Below are 18244 nucleotides of genomic sequence, written 5' to 3'. Positions count from 1 at the left end.
TACCGGCGAAACGTCGTACTCAGATTGTAAATGATGTGGCTTGGTTCTCCAACACACTGGTGTACTGTACCAGTAAAACATTGGCATGTTCTATTTACGTGATAAACCTTACTAATTGGCTGTGTCGGGTGATGGCGGGTTTAACAACACATTTATATATATTTACGCGATCTAACCCAAAAACTGTGTATTATGGATGATATTGGTCGCGAAAGCCTACGTGTTAAACCAATCCAAATATACAGGCATCATGGTTGGGATCGAAGCCATGACCTCTTGCATACCAGGCAAGGTGTGCACCCTATTGTGTCTCACAGTGAGGTTTTCCTTGGTAGATGAGCGTAGTACTAATGACAATAACGTACCCTAACTTTTTAGGATGACAGTACGGAAACATACCCAAAATATACAAACATATGCCAGTCGAATGCTGATGTTAACCCTCGTTTCATTTGCAGATGAAGAAAGCGATGATGAAGATGGCTGGGATTAAAAGTTTGCACGGATGGATTTTTGATGATCCCTCTTGCGCAGATAAACGCTCGTTTCCCTTGCATCGAACGTAGAGTTTACGTCCCGGCCTGCACGTCATGTTGTGTGCGTGCCACGTGGGTTCACGTGACCCACAAAGCACTCTGCATCCTCGCATTGACTGGCAATCTCTCCCACCGAAGCGTTTACAGGAAGACGCAAAAAGTCACTCCTGTCGTCATTAGCGCGTGTGCCCCCTTGTAAAAGACAATACTGCGCGTAGTATTAGCAGCGGTAGGCTAACATTGTGGGCGGTGGCCCTGCTTGAGTTTTATTGTTGGGTAGGAAGCCAGTGTCAATGACAAGATGGCGAGTTACCCTAATTACCGTCCACGTGGCCTCAACAGCGATGCATCTTTAACGCCAACACTCGTGGGATTGGGCCTCTTTCAGGAAGATAATGATTGAGAAGTGAACCGAGCTGACTGTTGTGGAATTCATGAACGTGAGTGAAGATCATTGGCGCTGTTCGTAATGTTGGCTGGAGGTTATCCACACAAAATTAAATGTTCGTTTTCACTCTTTTACGCATGTCGCCATTTGACAATCGCTTAAAAAAATACTCAGATTGTCCCAGAAGTTTTTTCTTTTGGTAATATAAGTTTCGTGGTGTCTTAGACCAGATCAGCTCCCTGGCTTTATGGAAGCAGTATTCTGCTCTTATTTTTAAGTTTAGTAAAATGTTGCAAATAAACGAGACACGCTAATAGCCCACGATTGTTTCACAATTCACTTAAATTGACCACGGAGGAACCGGTGATTCTTGGGGCTTCGCTCCTCTCCGAGTACCATCGGATGATGATTCCTGTTTGGATTCGTTGCAATAACTGTGTGCATTATTTGCGGTAAAAAAACAGGGCGCATATCAAAAGTGGAATTTGAATACCATAAAAAAAACACCACTCGCTGTGACATTTACAGCGGTAGTGGGGCTGGACGTGTGTACACTGCTGGTAAACTTAATGGCTGCTGCTGGACCTGTGCGACCTCTTGCGTTTTTGTTTTATCATCATGTATGGGGTTTGTGGTTTGGGTTGGTTCGTGAATCTGGACTGAAGGAGACCTGAATGCAGCAATTAGCTTCAAACGTGTTTTTGTTCTCCGTTTCAAGTCCGTAAATACTATAAAGACGTCGTGCTTTGCTGCGTACCAGTAATCTGATCTGTTGCAACATTCCCTGTCCAACGCGTCTGGTGCACTGCAGTTGTGCGGACCACACATGGCCTGTGGCTAAGCCACCTGGAGTGTGCCCGCTGTCGTCCAATCGCAGAATCTAAGCGGGCTTGAGCCCGGATAGCGTTTGGTTGGGCGATCACCGTGCACAGCAGGCCTGTGCAGCAAAAATCTATTGTTGTACTGTACATCTACGCTCCCATGTCTACACTTCCTGCCTTCACCAACTTGCGAAAACTAATGTGGCCAATGAACCCCCGCGACCCATGCAACTTGGAGATGCCGTCATCCAGCAGTTGATTGACAAGCAGGCCGTGCGTGTACCCGATAGATCCCGCGTGGTTATTGCCATTGCTGGGAGTGTCCGCACGATCCACTCGCCGCTGCGGCGGCATCGCTGTCGCTCCACTGAGCTCGCTCCAAGTGCTCCTAAATGGGGGGATGGCTTCGTGGCAGCAGCAGTGGCATTCGAGTTTGGCCTTGGGGAGACTGTGGGCTCTTCTTGTATGGCGTTTCACGGCATCTCCCAAGTTGAACAATGTGTTGCATATTTTAACGCGAACAAATTCCGTTAAGCAAAATAAAAGGTAAAGGAGCAGTCCTGCAATTTCTTGCGCATGCCACCGCAGGTCCGTTCACTCGAGGGGGAGTTCAGAGCCCCTTTGGTTGAGGGTATTTTGATCTCCTCTTCCACACTGGCTAGACGTCATGGGATAGGTGATAATACCCACACTTTACCCCAATTGCCAATCGACTGTGGTGTAAACGTACTGATGGGTGGATGGAGGCTGTGCTGCTGTGAGTTTTTTCGCAAACCCATCGGGCAGAATTGTCTCCCAAACAACAGGAAGTCTTCACTCAGCCACCGCGAGAGTCCAAATTCAGTTTATTTGGCTTTTTGTGGGTTGGGAGTTGACTCTTCCGCAACTGTTGGATCTGACAAAAGGAAGCTGCCCTCAGGGGTGATGCCATTAACTGCGTGGCTGCAGTGACACCTTTACCTTGTTTTTAAAGTCATGCTCCATTTATAAATGTATATTTCCCATGTGTGTGTGTGGGGGAGGGAGCAGTAATGTAGCGGTGAGCAAGACGAACCCGGCGACCAGATTTCGATTCCCGCTCACGGCCAACAACATCAGTGACAATTATCTGAACCGATACTGGGCCTCCCATGGGGTCGACTTGGCCTCAAATGAGTACCTGGTGTGGTGTGTAAACATCACCACTGGGGAGACAAAGGCGGCCGGGCGTGGAGCTGGCCACCCACCCCCTCGTGTGCCATGCCGGGCTACATAAGTGCTCGCGAACAGCATTTGCCCCGACAGTCTTAAGGCTATATGGGGGGGGGGTCTTTGTCTTGTTTTTGTATAGTCGTAAGCCATATTGCCAAGATATCCTTTCATTGTCCGAAGTATTACTGTGTTTTACGTTGCTAATTCCGCGTCCAATTTAATGTGTTGTCTTGAGTATAGCTTGCATCTTGGTTACATTGACCGTTATCTTTTCGGGAAACGCTAAATTAGTTCAGGGGCAACGAATGCAGTCCGTTACTTGTGTGTACTCGTGTGATTTGTCTTCGTGGAGGATTTGCATTGAGAAGAAATAAATGATTATGAGTTGTGCAGCAGCAATTGTCTTCTAAGCCAGAAGTCCCACTGGCCATGTCGGCTCTCTCCATGAGCTTCTGTTGTGTGCCTCTACTCTACTAACATCCACCATTCTTATATCGAGAACCAGAGGGGATGACAAGGTGGCAGCGCAATGGTGACACTTGTGCCTCACAGCAAGACGTCCTGGGTTCAATTCCCAAATCAGGTGACTTTCTACGAATCGTTTGTGTGTTCTATTCTGCAGAGAGCAAGTGTCTTTGGAGAGGATGGGCTGATACAGTACAGGGGGATGTAGAGTTGATTGGACTTGCCGATGACTGGCACCTGGGGGTCAAAATCGGAGGCTCGTGAATGCCTCTAACCTGGACAGGTGGTACCCAGAAGCCACCAAAGGGGCGACCCCGGCTTGCGGGATTGTGGGTTCCTTCCCCAGCGCAGCTTCACATTGAATCGATAACGTGATTCATAAAGACATCCGAGATGCGGTGGTGGCCCGAAGTGGACCTCACTTGGGCCTGCTGAGGGGAGCGGGTGGGGGTTTGGAGGAAGATCCGGCAGGTGTGGAAGATCAGGGATCGAATGCTAACCTAACCAATCTAAAGTTTATGTTTATCTATATATACAGTAAAACGTTGGCTTGCGAGCATAATTCGTTCCGGAAAGGTGTTTGTAATCCAAAGCACTCGTATATCAAAGCACTCGTATATCAGTTGTGATCACATGACGCTCGGCAGACAAAGCGTAAACACGTATTCCTCGTATTGCAAGACCTCGCCCGTTTATCAAATGAATATTTTTTTATTTTTAAATTGCTCGTCTTGCAAAACACTCGCAGACCAAGTTACTCGCAATCCAATGTTTTACTGTAAAAGGGAAATAAAAGTAAAATTTGTGAATGTGTCTGTTCAAAATGTTTAGCGTACTTCCCGACATGCAACAAGCTCGAAATGTGGCACATGGCTGATTGGCTGGCTCACCACCACGCACACCACCACGCACACCACCACGCACACCACCACGCACACGCCCACGCACACCACCACGCACACCACCACGCACACCACCACGCACACCACCACGCACACGCCCACGCACACCCCCACGCACACCACCACGCACACCACCACGCACACCCCCACGCACCCCCCACGCACACCACCACGCACACCACCACGCACACCACCACGCACACCCCCACGCACACCCCACGCACACCCCCACGCACACCACCACGCACACCCCCACGCACACCACCACGCACACGCCCACGCACACCCCCACGCACACCACCACGCACACCACCACGCACACCACCACGCACACCACCACGCACACGCCACCGCACACGCCCACGCACACGCCCACGCACACCACCACGCACACGCCCACGCACACCACCACGCACACCACCACGCACACGCCCACGCACACGCCCACGCACACGCCCACGCACACCACCACGCACACCACCACGCACACCACCACGCACACCACCACGCACACCACCACGCACACCACCACGCACACCACGCACACCACGCACACCACACGCACACCACCACGCACACCACACTCACACGCCACGCACACTCCCACTCACACTCCCACGCACACACCACACCACCACTCACACCACCACGCACACCACCACGCACACCACCACGCACACCACCACGCACCCCGCACCCACGCACACCACCACGCACACCACCACGCCACCACCACTCCACGCCCACGCACACCCCACTCACACGCCCACTCACACCACCACGCACCCCACCACGCACACCACCACTCACACCACCACGCACCACCCCCACTCACACCCCCACGCACACCACACCACCCACCACCACGCACACCACCACCACACCACCACGCACACCACCACTCACACGCCCACGCACACCACCACCACACCACCACGACACCACCCACGCACACACTCACACCACCACTCACACCACCACTCACACCCCACGCACACCACCACTCACACCACCACTCACACCACCAATCACACCACCACGCACACCCCACACACCACCATGCACACCACCACGCACACCACCACGCACACCACCACTCACACCCCACCACACCACCACGCACACCACCACTCACACCACCACGCACACCCCCACTCACACCCCACTCACACCACCACTCACACCACCACTCACACCACCACTCACCCACCACGCACACCCCCACCACCCCCACCACACCCCCACTCACACCACCACTCACACCCCCACTCACACCCCCACGCACACCACCACTCACACCCCCACTCACACCACCACTCACACCACCACTCACACCACCACGCCACACCCCCACGCACACCACCACCACCCCACCACTCACACCACCACTCACCCACCACCACACCCCCACGCACACCACCACGCACACCACCACGCACACCACCACGCACACCCCCACGCACACCACCACGCACACCACCACCACCACCACACCCACCACCACCACTCACACACCCCCACTCACACCCCCTCACACCCCCACTCACACCACCACTCACACCACCACTCACACACTCACACACCCACTCACCCACCACTCACACCACCACTCACACCACCACGCACCACCATGCGCACCACCACGCACACCACCACTCACATGCCCACTCACACCACCACTCACACCACCACTCACACCCCACCACACCACCACCACACCACCACTCACCCACCACCACCCACCACCACTCACACCACCACTCACACACCCCACTCACACCACCACTCACCACCACCACTCACACCACCACTCACACCACCACTCACACCACCACTCACACCTCACACCACCACTCACACCACCACTCACCCCCACCACTCACCCACCACTCACCCCACCACTCACACCACCACGCACACCACCACGCACCTCCACTCACACCCCCACCACACCCCCACTCACACCACCACTCACACCCCCACTCACACCACCACGCACACCACCACACACCCCCACGCACCACCACTCACACCACCACTCACACCCACCACACCACCACTCACACCACCACTCACACCCCACTCACACCCCCACCACACCCCCACTCACACCACCACTCACACCCCCAAACGCACAACACCACGCACACACCACGCCCACACCACGCAACACCCCCACGCACACCACCACGCACACCACCACGCACACCACCACGCACACCCCCACGCACACCACCACGCACACCCCCACGCACACCACCACGCACACCACCACGCACACCCCCACGCACACCACCACGCACACCAACACGCACAACCATCACGCACATCCCACGCCACCACCCAGCACACAACCACGCACACACCACGCCAACACCTCCACGCACACCACCACGCACACCACACCACGCACACCACCACAACACCTCACGCCACACACCACGCAACCCCCACCACCCGCACACACCACGCACACCACCACGAAAGCGAACGCGGAGGCCTGCAGGCGCGTATTTCGCACACTTGCGCGTAACCACGCGTGCCCCTACAGGCGCTTATTCCGTACAAAGGTTCACGCTAAAGAAAACGGCGGCATTAATACGCGTGCGCACCCCCCGGGTGGTTAAGCCCTAATCCGCAGCACACAAAAAAGGGTCGCGCTAAAGGGCTGCGGGAATTTGCACGCGCACCTCGCGCCCACACTCGAATTACCCCCCAACACCACCGCCACCAACACCACCACCACCAACACCACCAACACCACCACCGCCACCGCCACCAACACCACCACCAACCCCACCACCGCCGCCAACACCGCCACCGCCACCAACACCACCACCAACACCACCGCCACCAACGCCAACACCGCCAACACCACCACCAACGCCACCAACACCATCGCCAACAACACCAACACCACCGCCGCCAACACCACCAACACCAACAACAACCGCCATTCGCCACTAAGTGGCGGTGACGTCACCACGATGCTTGTGCCAGGCCAAGTGCACCTTGAGGCCACGTGAAGTGTCGAAAGCCCGCTGGCAGGAGGTCACGGGGCAGACCCAGGTGCCACTGGTCGACTGACCGAGATGACCGAGATGACTGGCTGATGCACCACCTGTGCCCCCTACTGTGCCAACTTGCTGTGCTTTAGCCACCCGGCGCTCCGCTCGTTGTTGTGAGCGTCGCTCCTCCGCCCTCCGTTGTTGTTGGAGGGCGACTGCCTCCAACTGCCCAGTAGCGTCCTTCACGAGCCTCCTCCACTGAGGCCGATCTTGACACCGCTGGTACCAGTCATCGGCAAGTCCACTCAGCTCCACGTCCTCCTGTACCACATCACTCCATCTCTTCTCCAGCCCGCCAACAACACCAACACCACCGCCACCAACACCACCGCCAACACCACCAACACCGCCAACACCACCAACACCAACACCACCGCCACCAACACCACCGCCGCCAACACCACCGCCACCAACACCACCGCCACCAACCCCACCACCGCCACCAACCCCACCACCGCCACCAACACCACCACCAACACCACCACCACCGCCACCAACACCACCGCCGCCAACACCACCAACACCACCACCGCCACCACCAAAGCCACCACCAACACCACCGCCACCAACCCCACCACCGCCACCAACACCACCGCCACCAACACCACCGCCACCAACACCACCGCCACCAACACCACCGCCACCAACACCACCACCGCCACCAACACCACCCCCGCCACCAACACCGCCACCAACACCGCCACCAACACCACCACCAACGCCACCAACACCACCACCGCCACCAACACCGCCACCAACACCAACACCACCGCCACCGCCGCCACCACCACCACCACCGCCACCAACACCACCGCCACCACCAACACCACCACCGCCACCAACACCACCCCCGCCACCAACACCGCCACCAACACCGCCACCAACACCACCAACACCACCACCAACGCCACCAACACCACCACCGCCACCAACACCGCCACCAACACCAACACCACCGCCACCGCCACCACCACCACCACCACCGCCACCAACACCGCCACCAACACCACCGCCACCACCACCACACCACCACCACCGCCACCAACACCACCACCAACACCACCGCCACCAACCCCACCAACACCGCCACCAACACCACCACCACCGCCACCAACACCGCCACCAACACCACCACCGCCACCAACGACACCAACACCACCGCCACCAACACCACCACCGCCACCACCGCCAACACCACCACCGCCACCACCGCCACCAACCCCGCCACCAACACCACCACCGCCACCAACACCACCGCCAACAACACCAACACCACCGCCAACAACACCAACACCACCGCCGCCAACACCACCGCCGCCAACACCACCGCCACCAACACCACCACCACCAACACCACCGCCACCAACCCCACCACCGCCACCAACACCACCACCAACACCACCACCAACACCACCACCAACACCACCACCGCCACCAACACCACCACCGCCACCAACACCACCACCAACACCACCGCCACCAACACCACCAAACACCACCACCGCCACCAACACCACCACCGCCACCAACACCACCACCAACACCACGACCACCACCGCCACCACCACCACCACCGCCGCCACCACCACCAACACCACCACCAACACCACCACCGCCAAACACCACCACCGCCACCAACACCACCACCGCCACCAACACCACCACCACCACCGCCACCACCACCAACACCACCACCAACACCACCGCCACCACCACCACCACCACCACCACCGCCACCATCACCAACACCACCACCACCACCGCCACCAACACCACCAAACACCACCACCAACACCACCACCGCCACCACCACCACCACCGCCACCACCACCAACACCACCACCAACACCACCACCAACACCAACACCACCACCGCCACCAACACCGCCACCACCACCAACACCACCGCCACCAACGCCGCAGCGCTGCGCCCGCTCCCCCGGGGCGCACTTCACGCGCCCCAAGGCGGCGCCCCGCGGCGCGGACTGCCCCCCCGCGCCTGCAGCTCCACGCTCCGTCTCTCGCGCAGTCGAACCACACACACATCGCACACCACACACACATCAAGACACCACACACACATCAAGACACCACACACACATCAAGACACCACACACACCGCACACACATCGCACACACCACACACATCAAGACACCACACACACATCAAGACACCACACACATCGCACACACACCGCACACACATCGCACACACATCAAGACATCACACACACATCAAGACACCACGCCGAGGTTCTACCCACACACACAGAAATCACACTGCACCGATCCTCTGAACTAAGTTTATTAACGGTGCAAATACACACGACCTGAAGGTGGCATACTTCGCAAGAAGGGCTTCGCCTGACTGCCTACGAACCCAGTCAGTCGAGCGTCCTTCCAAGTACCTCGAAAGGACTCGCGACGTCGCACGGACGCTGCGAGAGTCGGAGAAGGACGAGAGGAACCCTCACCTACCACTGCCTCGCAGCGGCACTCGCTGGCATCACAGGGACGCTGCGAGCGGCTCGAGGAGGAGGCAGGACGGCAGGGGGTGGGTCTTGGCGGCCCGGAGGTTGAAGACTGACCTAATCGTCCCGGGGCTCCCACCTTCATTCTCTAAACTTCAAAGGCCCAGGGGGACGTATTTTAAACTGATGTCCCGCCCTTACCTGGAGCCTTATTTCCCAATACGCCTCGACCCATTGTCGAGGTGCCCTCCCTCCCCCTTGCGGATTCAGCCGCTTTGGTCGGCGGCGTCGTCCCGCGGACTGCGCCTCCACGCGGGGGGTCCAGGGCCTCCCCCCTCGAGCCCCTCTCCGCCTGCGCCGCCCGCGTGAGACCCCCCCTGGCCCCTCCCCCGGTGCCGAGCGCTCTCATTGTGGCGAGCCCGGTGAGTTTCTGTGCGCCCATACAAGTTCAAGCCAATTCTGGGGCACCGCAATGCGACCCGTCGTCCTGAGGGTCGGCAAAGCTCCTGGCGCCGGGAAACCGCGGGACTCTCCCTCTAGGGGCCCTTCGGATGAGAACCGCGAGGTGCCGGGCAACTCCCCGCCAGGACCCCTCGGCGGCGGGTGCGCTGCGTGCGGCGGTCGCGGCGCCACCACAAGTCGCGTTGGGCACGAGCTGAGCTGCAGTTGCCCTCTCGGGTTCCAACAACTCGAGCTCGACAAAGACACGCGTGGAACCCCAGTTCGAATTCGACTCCCGCTCACGGCCACCAACATCCGAGACAATGATCCGAGCAGGTCCTGGGTATACCCCAGGTCGAATCGGACTCAAATGAGTACTGGTGTGGCATGTAAATATCACCACTGGGAAGACAAAGGCGGGCGGGCTGGCGTGGTTGTTGTGCTTGCAAACGACACTTGCCCTAAGTCTGTCAGAGGCTATGGGGGGAGGGGGGAATTGTCTTTGCAGTTCCACGGGGGACGCAGTTTGCCGCGGTCCCTCGCTCTCACCGCCACTTCCAGTTCACGAGCGCGCAGGGAAACTCCCGCGGGCATCGACAACTTCGTTTCGAACAGAAGCGCCACCGCAACTCTCCTCACTGAACGCCTCTCCTCACTGAACGCATACCGTGAGTGTCCAACAAGAGACGTGAACAGTCCACCTTAAACTTACATTATCCCACGGACATCCTGCAATGCATAGCAATGGGGGCCTGTGCGCCCTCGAGATCACACGCTGGGTGCAATGCACGCGCCCTGGGGCGATGTGTGCGCGCCGTGTGAGTGTCGCGTGTTGCCGTGGCCGTGCGGGGGGGTTTGCGACGGAGACGAGTTTGGTTCTGGGGTCAGAGTCAGAGTCCCGGCGGCGGCGTGGGGAGCGGAACTCCGTGGCCATCTTCGGTGTCTGTCCATGTACGGGTCGGCGTGCGGCCCGCGCGAGTTATTTTAAAATCGCGTTCGACGAGGCGTCTCGCGACGGGTCCATGGATGAGTAGAGGCGCAGCCCCTGCATTGCAGCTGCTGGCGGAAGCGTCTCCTGTCGTGGCAGCTCTCGAGATCTAGGAGGTACCTCGAGGGTATTCGGTCCGGGGTCTTAGAAGAGGTGGGACCGTGGGAGTACCCAGGCAGTGAACACAGCCGTAAGGGGCCGTCCATAAATGACGTCACGCGATTTTGGACGATGTTTGACCCCCCCCCCCCTCGTCACGCGGCGTCACAAAAAGTCAGACCCCCCTTCAAATATGACGTCACAAAGCTCTGCCCCCCCCCCCCAATAAAACATGCTTCAAATCGCTTTAAACTATTGTCATTGTAGTGCGTATTTAATGTGGCGCTGCACTCTGATGTTGTAGGATAAAACATTTAATAAAAAGTCTATCTAATTAAGTAGAACGTGTTGTCCATATTTATTTAAAGTTGCGCATTTTGATGTGACGTCACATTTCTCACCCTCCCCCTCGTCACACATCGTCACAAATGTCTGACCCCCCCCCCCCCTAGGTGCGTGACGTCATTTATGGACGACCCCTAATTCACCCGCGTATTAGCACGGCTTGCTATGTACGGTACGAAAGGCGTTCAACATACATATTAACTAGTGTATTAGATGTCAGAAGTTAACAGTAAGTCCAGTGTGTCTCTTTTCATTTGTGCCATGCTTACAGTGCAACCGGCTATCACAAAGACGTCTCAGAGACGGGCTTCGTCTGCCAGCCAGGGGCGATATGAGCTGGACGTGACTGCACGTGGCCTGTGATCCAGCAGTGGAGGCAGCGAGGGTTGGTGCGAGCACGGAGGAAGACCTCGGCGTGGTCACGTCACGAGCCATGGGGGCAGACGAGGACGAGGACGCCATCGCCAGCGGAGCGATCTTCGCCGTGGAGAGTGTGGACGGAGCTGTTGGTGCGTGCGGTGACAGTAATGCCTCTCTTGCTTTCATGTTCCTTTAGCCGAAAGGTAACGTGCGTAGAGAATTTACCGCACCTCTGGTTCGCACGGTTGGCTATGTACGGTGCGAAAGACGTTCAACATACGGTACATATATACCGAATAAATACGCAGACAATATCTGTTTCTTCAAATGAAAAAGTTAAAGTATTTTTGATACATCCCATCAGTGAAAACTCATGACCAGTTTCGACAGTCCGTGTTGTATTTGTTGTACACTCCTTGTTGTAGTTGGTGTTGTTACTGTTGGGTAGTTATTGTAGTTGTTGCCGAGTGGCTGCAGGGGGGCCGCGGATCGAGGCGGTGCTGCTGCACCAGCGGCCCGCGCTGGCCGAGGCGTGCGCGCTCCTCCTGCATGAGCAGTGGGGCTGGCTGAGCGTGCAGGCGCGCCTCGTGTCACTGCAGCGCTCCTCCCACGCCTTCCCCCTCTCGCTCGTGCTGCTCGCTGCGTGCCCGGCGGGGGGCACCACCCCCCAGGTGACCTTCCAAAAGAGATGCGCTCTGCTGATGAGACACCGAATTTTTTAAACTGAGTTTTGTGTCGAACTAGGACCCATATCTAACAGAGGGACGGTCCTTGCCTACAAACATCTGGCAGTTCTAACACGAAAGCTAAACAATTTTTATTTTACCAGGCAAAGCCCACTGAGCGATATAGCTCTTTTTCAGAAGCGATCTGGCTACAACGAAGTGGCTCATCATGTGGAAATGTATCGCAGCCAAATACTCAATGCATGATTCTAAATGTGCAGGGAAAAACAGGAAGACTCGGAGAAAAAAACACGTGAAATTCACATGGATTGGTTCCAGCAAGACTGGCTGCTGGTGAGACACCTAATGCCAAAGCCGGTCCAAAGTTTACCAAAACCTCTATGCCAAGCTGAACAAAAATTCTGTCTGTGATGCCCCTCCGGGACTACTCGATGCCTTGGCCACGTCGCCGGCGGGGAAGGTAGCTGACCCCGACGGGATAGCAGTGGAGCTTTATCGAAAAGTAGGGCCCGCCTTACTGCTTAGTCAATGGTAATGCTTGACACAGTCTTAAGTTCAGGCTCTCTCGCCGGGTCCATGAACAAAGCTAGAATTTTGGTCCTACATAAACTGGGCACCCTGGCGGTTGGCTGAGGTAACTTTAGACCCATTTCGCTTTTATAAGCAGATTATAAAATCCTCACTAAGATCCTTGCAATGAGATTGAAAAAGGTACCCCCAACGATTGGTGAAGCCCAGACGGGGTTTGTTAAAAACATAGGTTTGTATGATAATGTCAGAACTCTGGTCAACGCGATGGAAATTGTCTCGAGGGACAACCTGGCCGCTTACGCCCTTACCCTGGATGGGGAAGAGGCATTTGACACGGTTGAAAGGGCCTTCCTGTTCCGGGTGATGAACACATCGGGCTTTCCCCCCTCATTCATCGACATTTGCAGACTCCTGTATGCTAACCCTATGGCCTAGGTGATTACAAATACCTTAACATCTTCCAACTTTGTTCTAAGCAGAGGTACAAGGCATGTTTGCCCTCTTTCACCATTACTTTTTACCCTGGCCATGGAGCCATTTGCTGAGAGTATTAGGACAAGTCAGCGGATTTCGGGAGTAAGATACAGCGCAGGAGAAAACAAAATAAACCTTTACGCCGACGATGTCCTTGTCACTTTAAAAAACCCGGAAGTCTCAATCCCTGCTATTTTGGCCCTAGTGAGGGAGTATGGGGAGCTTCGGGATACAAATTAAATGTAACAGTCGGAATTGATGCCCCTATCACCGGTATCCCCTCAAACCCCCGAGGGCTTGTTGCCCTTCAAGTGGTCTCCATCCCACATCAAATATCTCGGCTTTACGGTCCCCTCCTCACTGGCATTGCTCTTCCCCCCGCCCCCGGTCCCCCTCCTGCCCCCTTTCCCTTTCTTTCGCCCAGTATGTTATCTTCCTCCTTACCCTTTTCCGCTCCCTGTATACACCTTAATGTCCCACTCATGGTCCCTACCTGGGTGGGGCAGTGTGCCTAGTTTTCCTCCTTCATTAGGCCCTGTCGCGCCAAACTCGGGCTGCTGTTCACGGAATTTCTGTTCCCCCTTTTGTTCAGTGACCGGCGTTTTGTATCGGGCTCGTGTTGAGTTGTAATAATAAAAAATCAAAAAATCTGCCCGTGTCGCTTGCAGGTGCTGGGCCACAGTAAGCTCTCGCTGGTCGTGGGCGATGGGGCCGGCGTGCTTGCCGAGTCTGTGCTCATCGCGCCAGCTCACCGTGGCCAGGGCCTCGGCCGGCGGCTCATGGAGGAGACGGAACGCTACGCACGCTCGCGCGGGAAGCACCGCCTCTTCCTCAGCACCCCCGACAAGCAGCGCTTCTATGCCCACCTGGGCTACGCGCCGTGCCAGCCCGTGACAGCGGCACGGGCTGTCAACCGCCTGGTCGATGCCCGCTTCATGGAGAAGCTGGTGCACCACTCGCCCGATGGTCACCGTTGGAGCCCACGCGAGTCGCCCCCTGGATCCGGGGCGGCGGCAGTGGCAGACGAGGAGGGGGGGGTGCTCGGCGAGGAATCGCCAGCACCACTACCAGCACCAGCACCTCCACTACCAGCACCTCCTCCTCCACTAACACCACTACCACCACCCCCACCACCCCCACCAGTACCACTACCAGCAACAGCATTGCTACCAGCACCTCCTCTGCTACCAGCACCTCCACTTCCACCACTACCACCAGCACCAGTGTCACCATTACCAGCTTGTCCACCATTAGTGCCACCATCACTACCACTAGCGTTAACACCACAACCACTGCTAGCACCACCAACGGGATTACCACTACACCGGCTCACACCACCACTACCGCCTCCTCTTCCTTCATCCATCAGCTGCGCCAAATTTGGCAGAGCCACCTTTGGCTATGGCACCATCAGTCTTTCCCCGTCTCCTGCTTGCACCAGGAGTGGGCTTGCCGTGCCGTCCTGGCAGCGGATCGCTGGCCAGGCTTCGCCGCCTAGCTCCTCCGCGAGCGCGCCACTGTCATTCACTCCCGGGCAGCCCCAGACACTTGACTCAACGCCGTACCGCGACGCAAAGGGTCTGCCCGTCGTGTGGATGATGAAAAATATTTAACTGTCCCTTTTCCCTTTTAGTGTAAATCAGTCACCAAGCAGATGCCCTCATAGGCCTGTACTGCAATGTAGGCTGCGACAAAACAGACAATTGAAGCAAGTCTCAAGGTGAAGAGGTCATTACGGCCAATGTTGCTCGGGCAGTCGCATCTTGTCAGTGGCTTGACTGTTGTTAACGCAGACTGTGCAATGGCACCAGGACCTATAGACGAGAGTGGCCCAAGTGCTGGACTATGAAGAATGCAGAAATTGGACAGGGATAGGGCCCCCCGTTTCATTCCTTACGCCAGGGCCGGTGCCATCCACGCTACACGTCGCCATCACTTTGCTCCACAACCGTTGCGATAGTGGTCACAGGAAAACCACAGTGCCCTCTCTCTGAATCGCACCATTTGGCTTATGGCTTCTCCTTGGTCACCGACGTCCGGGTGTTAAGAGACAGCTGACGAGCTTCTTGGCTCGAGAAGACCGAGGGATTTGTATGAGAGGTGTTGGGGCCTTGCAGGTAATCTGCATTCTAGAAGCCTAGCCATCATCGAATCGAGCCCGATGGTGCCTGAGTAAAATTAAACCAAAGCTGCCCTGTTGGTCATGTGACTGTGTACGAGTGTGCTTTTGCATGGTGCTGCATGAGGTGGATGGCTGGCTCATTGGGCTGAGAGGCCTGTGGTTGCTGTGCTTCTTGCCTTTGGAAATCCATCCCGAGTCATTACGGATGCAGCAGGCACAGTCGAATCTGAAAAGTTGAAATCAAAGAATCGCCAAACTGCAACGATAGTAAAACTCAAACCATCACTCACATCCCCGACGAGTGCGCCATACATGCACACTCGGGCGATATCACTGCAATACATACAGCATCTACTGCCACCTTGCATTGGTTGATGGACCTTAACATTGAGCTATGACATCTATAAAAAAAAAACTTGCTTTCCCCCCCATTCCATATGAAAGAAGAATAATGCACACCTGCATACTTGACTGCATTGCTCATCCTTGAGCTGGGTTAATTGTCCAGCGGTTTTTCTCTTTGTCAGTTTTAGTTTTGTTATTGTAAAACACCCTGGGTTGAGCGGCATAATGGCACTCATAAAAGCAATGTTTTGTTTTCAATCTTGGATATGTTTAATGTAATGCAATGTTTAGTTATATATAACGTCGCCGTCGTTCTTCCAAATTACATCTCTCGCAATCGCTGAGGAACCACAGGCAGAGCTGGAAGGCAGCATCAATCAGTTTGTGAGAAAGCTGGCGTGACCAACAATTCCCAAGCTCTGGTAGAGTCCTCTATATATTAAGGCATTTTCAGACAATAAGCGTGGGAGAAAACCTGAGCACATGGAAAAACTCGTCGCCTGCGAGGGAGAAACACTATCCCATACAGAAGGTACAGATTATATCAGTCCGAACTTTGACCGTGTTCTGGCGAGTCGGGGTACAGCACCTCCTCGAAACCCATCGGAAGGAGGTTTTGCAACATTTGTTTAATCCACCAATCCAAGCTGACTGCCAATTTCTAGACTATATGCCACGTGCATAGCCACCACCACCCGAACAACTTTAGGGAGCCGCACTTGATTCCTGGTTACAGGTTTCAATCTCTTGTCGGTCGCAAATCCTGTTTCAGGCTGATGAGCAATTACTGCCACAACAAAGATTTTTATGTTTAATTTGCATTTATATGCATGTGAGCTTTAATTCCGTACGTCTTGAGAATGCAGGCCATAAGGGGAAAAGAGGCACCTTGTTTTGAAAGATGAGCCCTTAAACAATGCGTGCCATTTGACACGATATCTTTCATTTGCTTTGCAGTGTATGTGATGTTTCCAGTTGCATACAACTCGGCAAACATTTTCGTTTTCTGAAATCAAATGTGATATGCATAAGATTTGTTGAATTAATAAATAACATTCATTGTACATGTACGGATCTAATTGCTAATTCTGGTTATGAGAAGTGCTCTCAGACTCACTGGTGAGTGAACGGACACAATAGTGATTGGGGCTTAGTTAAACGCTTCTTCACGTGACCGTTTCATTTGTTTGAATGTCTCGAGTGGTGGAGGGTTTCATGACAATACTTGGGCCAGATCATTACCCGGCCTAACCCAAAATATACATTTTAAATAATAACATTGGATGCGAAAACGTATGCTTTGCGCATCATATATCAGAGTCTGATAACATTCTACGGAGCATGATGTGTGCATCCCTGCCTGGACATCTGTCTGGACGCGAGATATCCGAGTGACGTTTGCCGCTCATTTAAAATACCCAGCTCACTTCAACACTCAGCAGCTTCCAGAACTAGGCATGACTTCGTGAATGAGCCACGAGCCAATCACATACGGTTATAGGTCAAAAACTGCCTTGAAATGAGAAATATACATGGTGACTTTTTTGAAGCATTGTTCATTCTTCATAGCAAATACACACGGATCTTCATAGCACATAAACATAGCACATGAATGTGCGGTCACCGTGTTTTCACAATCAACTTGGCGGCTCGAGGTCTATCATGAAGTGGCATTACTCCGTTTCGGGGATCGCGCACACAGTGAGGCGCAATCGCCGTGTGGGAGCTTCTCAATCTCTCGGGGTTGTCTCCGGCAGAAGCCACAGTGGCAAGTGGACTCAGGGGCTAATGTACCGTCCGTCACGACGAGCTCCAAAGTTTATAATGCCAAATGGGGAGAGCACAAAAGCCGTCCCAGCCAATCGGTAGTCGGGAGGCTGGCAACATGAATGGAGCCATGCGTTATGACGTCAGTACGTTCGCCCGCAATACACCCAGCTGACAAATCAGGCTCTGCCTGTCTCACATATAAACCATTGTGTGTGAGCTAACGCAGAGATTCATCTTCTTG

At 55.2% G+C, this 18244-nt stretch overlaps 2 protein-coding genes across 3 annotated transcripts in view; both read left to right on the top strand.

Annotated features, from left to right (window-relative positions):
* LOC133355578 (actin nucleation-promoting factor WASL-like) overlaps window positions 1-1489 on the top strand; it is a 34336-nt gene extending 32847 nt beyond the window's left edge. The window contains exon 11 of the mRNA XM_061572921.1: window positions 459-1489. Within this exon, the coding sequence (XP_061428905.1) occupies window positions 459-493 (35 nt within the window). The 3' untranslated portion in view covers window positions 494-1489. The remainder of the gene's footprint in view (window positions 1-458) is intronic.
* Window positions 1490-10713: 9224 nt separating this feature from the next.
* Window positions 10714-17208, top strand: NAA80 (N-alpha-acetyltransferase 80, NatH catalytic subunit). Of its 2 annotated transcripts, none has more exons than XM_061572963.1 (4): window positions 10714-10951; window positions 11987-12224; window positions 12553-12746; window positions 14435-17208. In XM_061572963.1, exons 2-4 carry the CDS (start codon window positions 12149-12151, stop codon window positions 15377-15379), a joined length of 1215 nt encoding a protein of 404 aa, XP_061428947.1. In that variant the 5' UTR covers window positions 10714-10951; window positions 11987-12148; the 3' UTR covers window positions 15380-17208. The 2 variants fall into 2 exon arrangements, with proteins under 2 accessions (XP_061428947.1, XP_061428948.1); XM_061572964.1 differs by lacking the exon at window positions 10714-10951 and adding an exon at window positions 11317-11387.
* The last annotated feature ends 1036 nt before the right edge of the window (window positions 17209-18244 follow it).

The sequence above is a fragment of the Lethenteron reissneri genome, chromosome 51, assembly GCF_015708825.2.
Source record: "Lethenteron reissneri isolate LAM-NWPU_2019-01 chromosome 51, ASM1570882v1, whole genome shotgun sequence".
Lineage (NCBI taxonomy): Eukaryota > Metazoa > Chordata > Hyperoartia > Petromyzontiformes > Petromyzontidae > Lethenteron > Lethenteron reissneri.
Note: the sequence above shows the minus strand (reverse complement) of the source record. Positions and strands in the feature narration are given on the sequence as shown.

What these genes read in the sequence shown, in the direction of transcription:
- NAA80 (XM_061572963.1), top strand. Translation starts at nt 12,149, where the DNA reads ATGGGGGCAGACGAGGACGAGGACGCCATCGCCAGCGGAGCGATCTTC. An exon ending in GAGTGTGGACGGAGCTGTTG is followed by an intron (nt 12,225 to 12,552) that starts GTGCGTGCGGTG and finishes GAGTGGCTGCAG; the next exon opens with GGGGGCCGCGGATCGAGGCG. An exon ending in CGGGGGGCACCACCCCCCAG is followed by an intron (nt 12,747 to 14,434) that starts GTGACCTTCCAA and finishes TGTCGCTTGCAG; the next exon opens with GTGCTGGGCCACAGTAAGCT.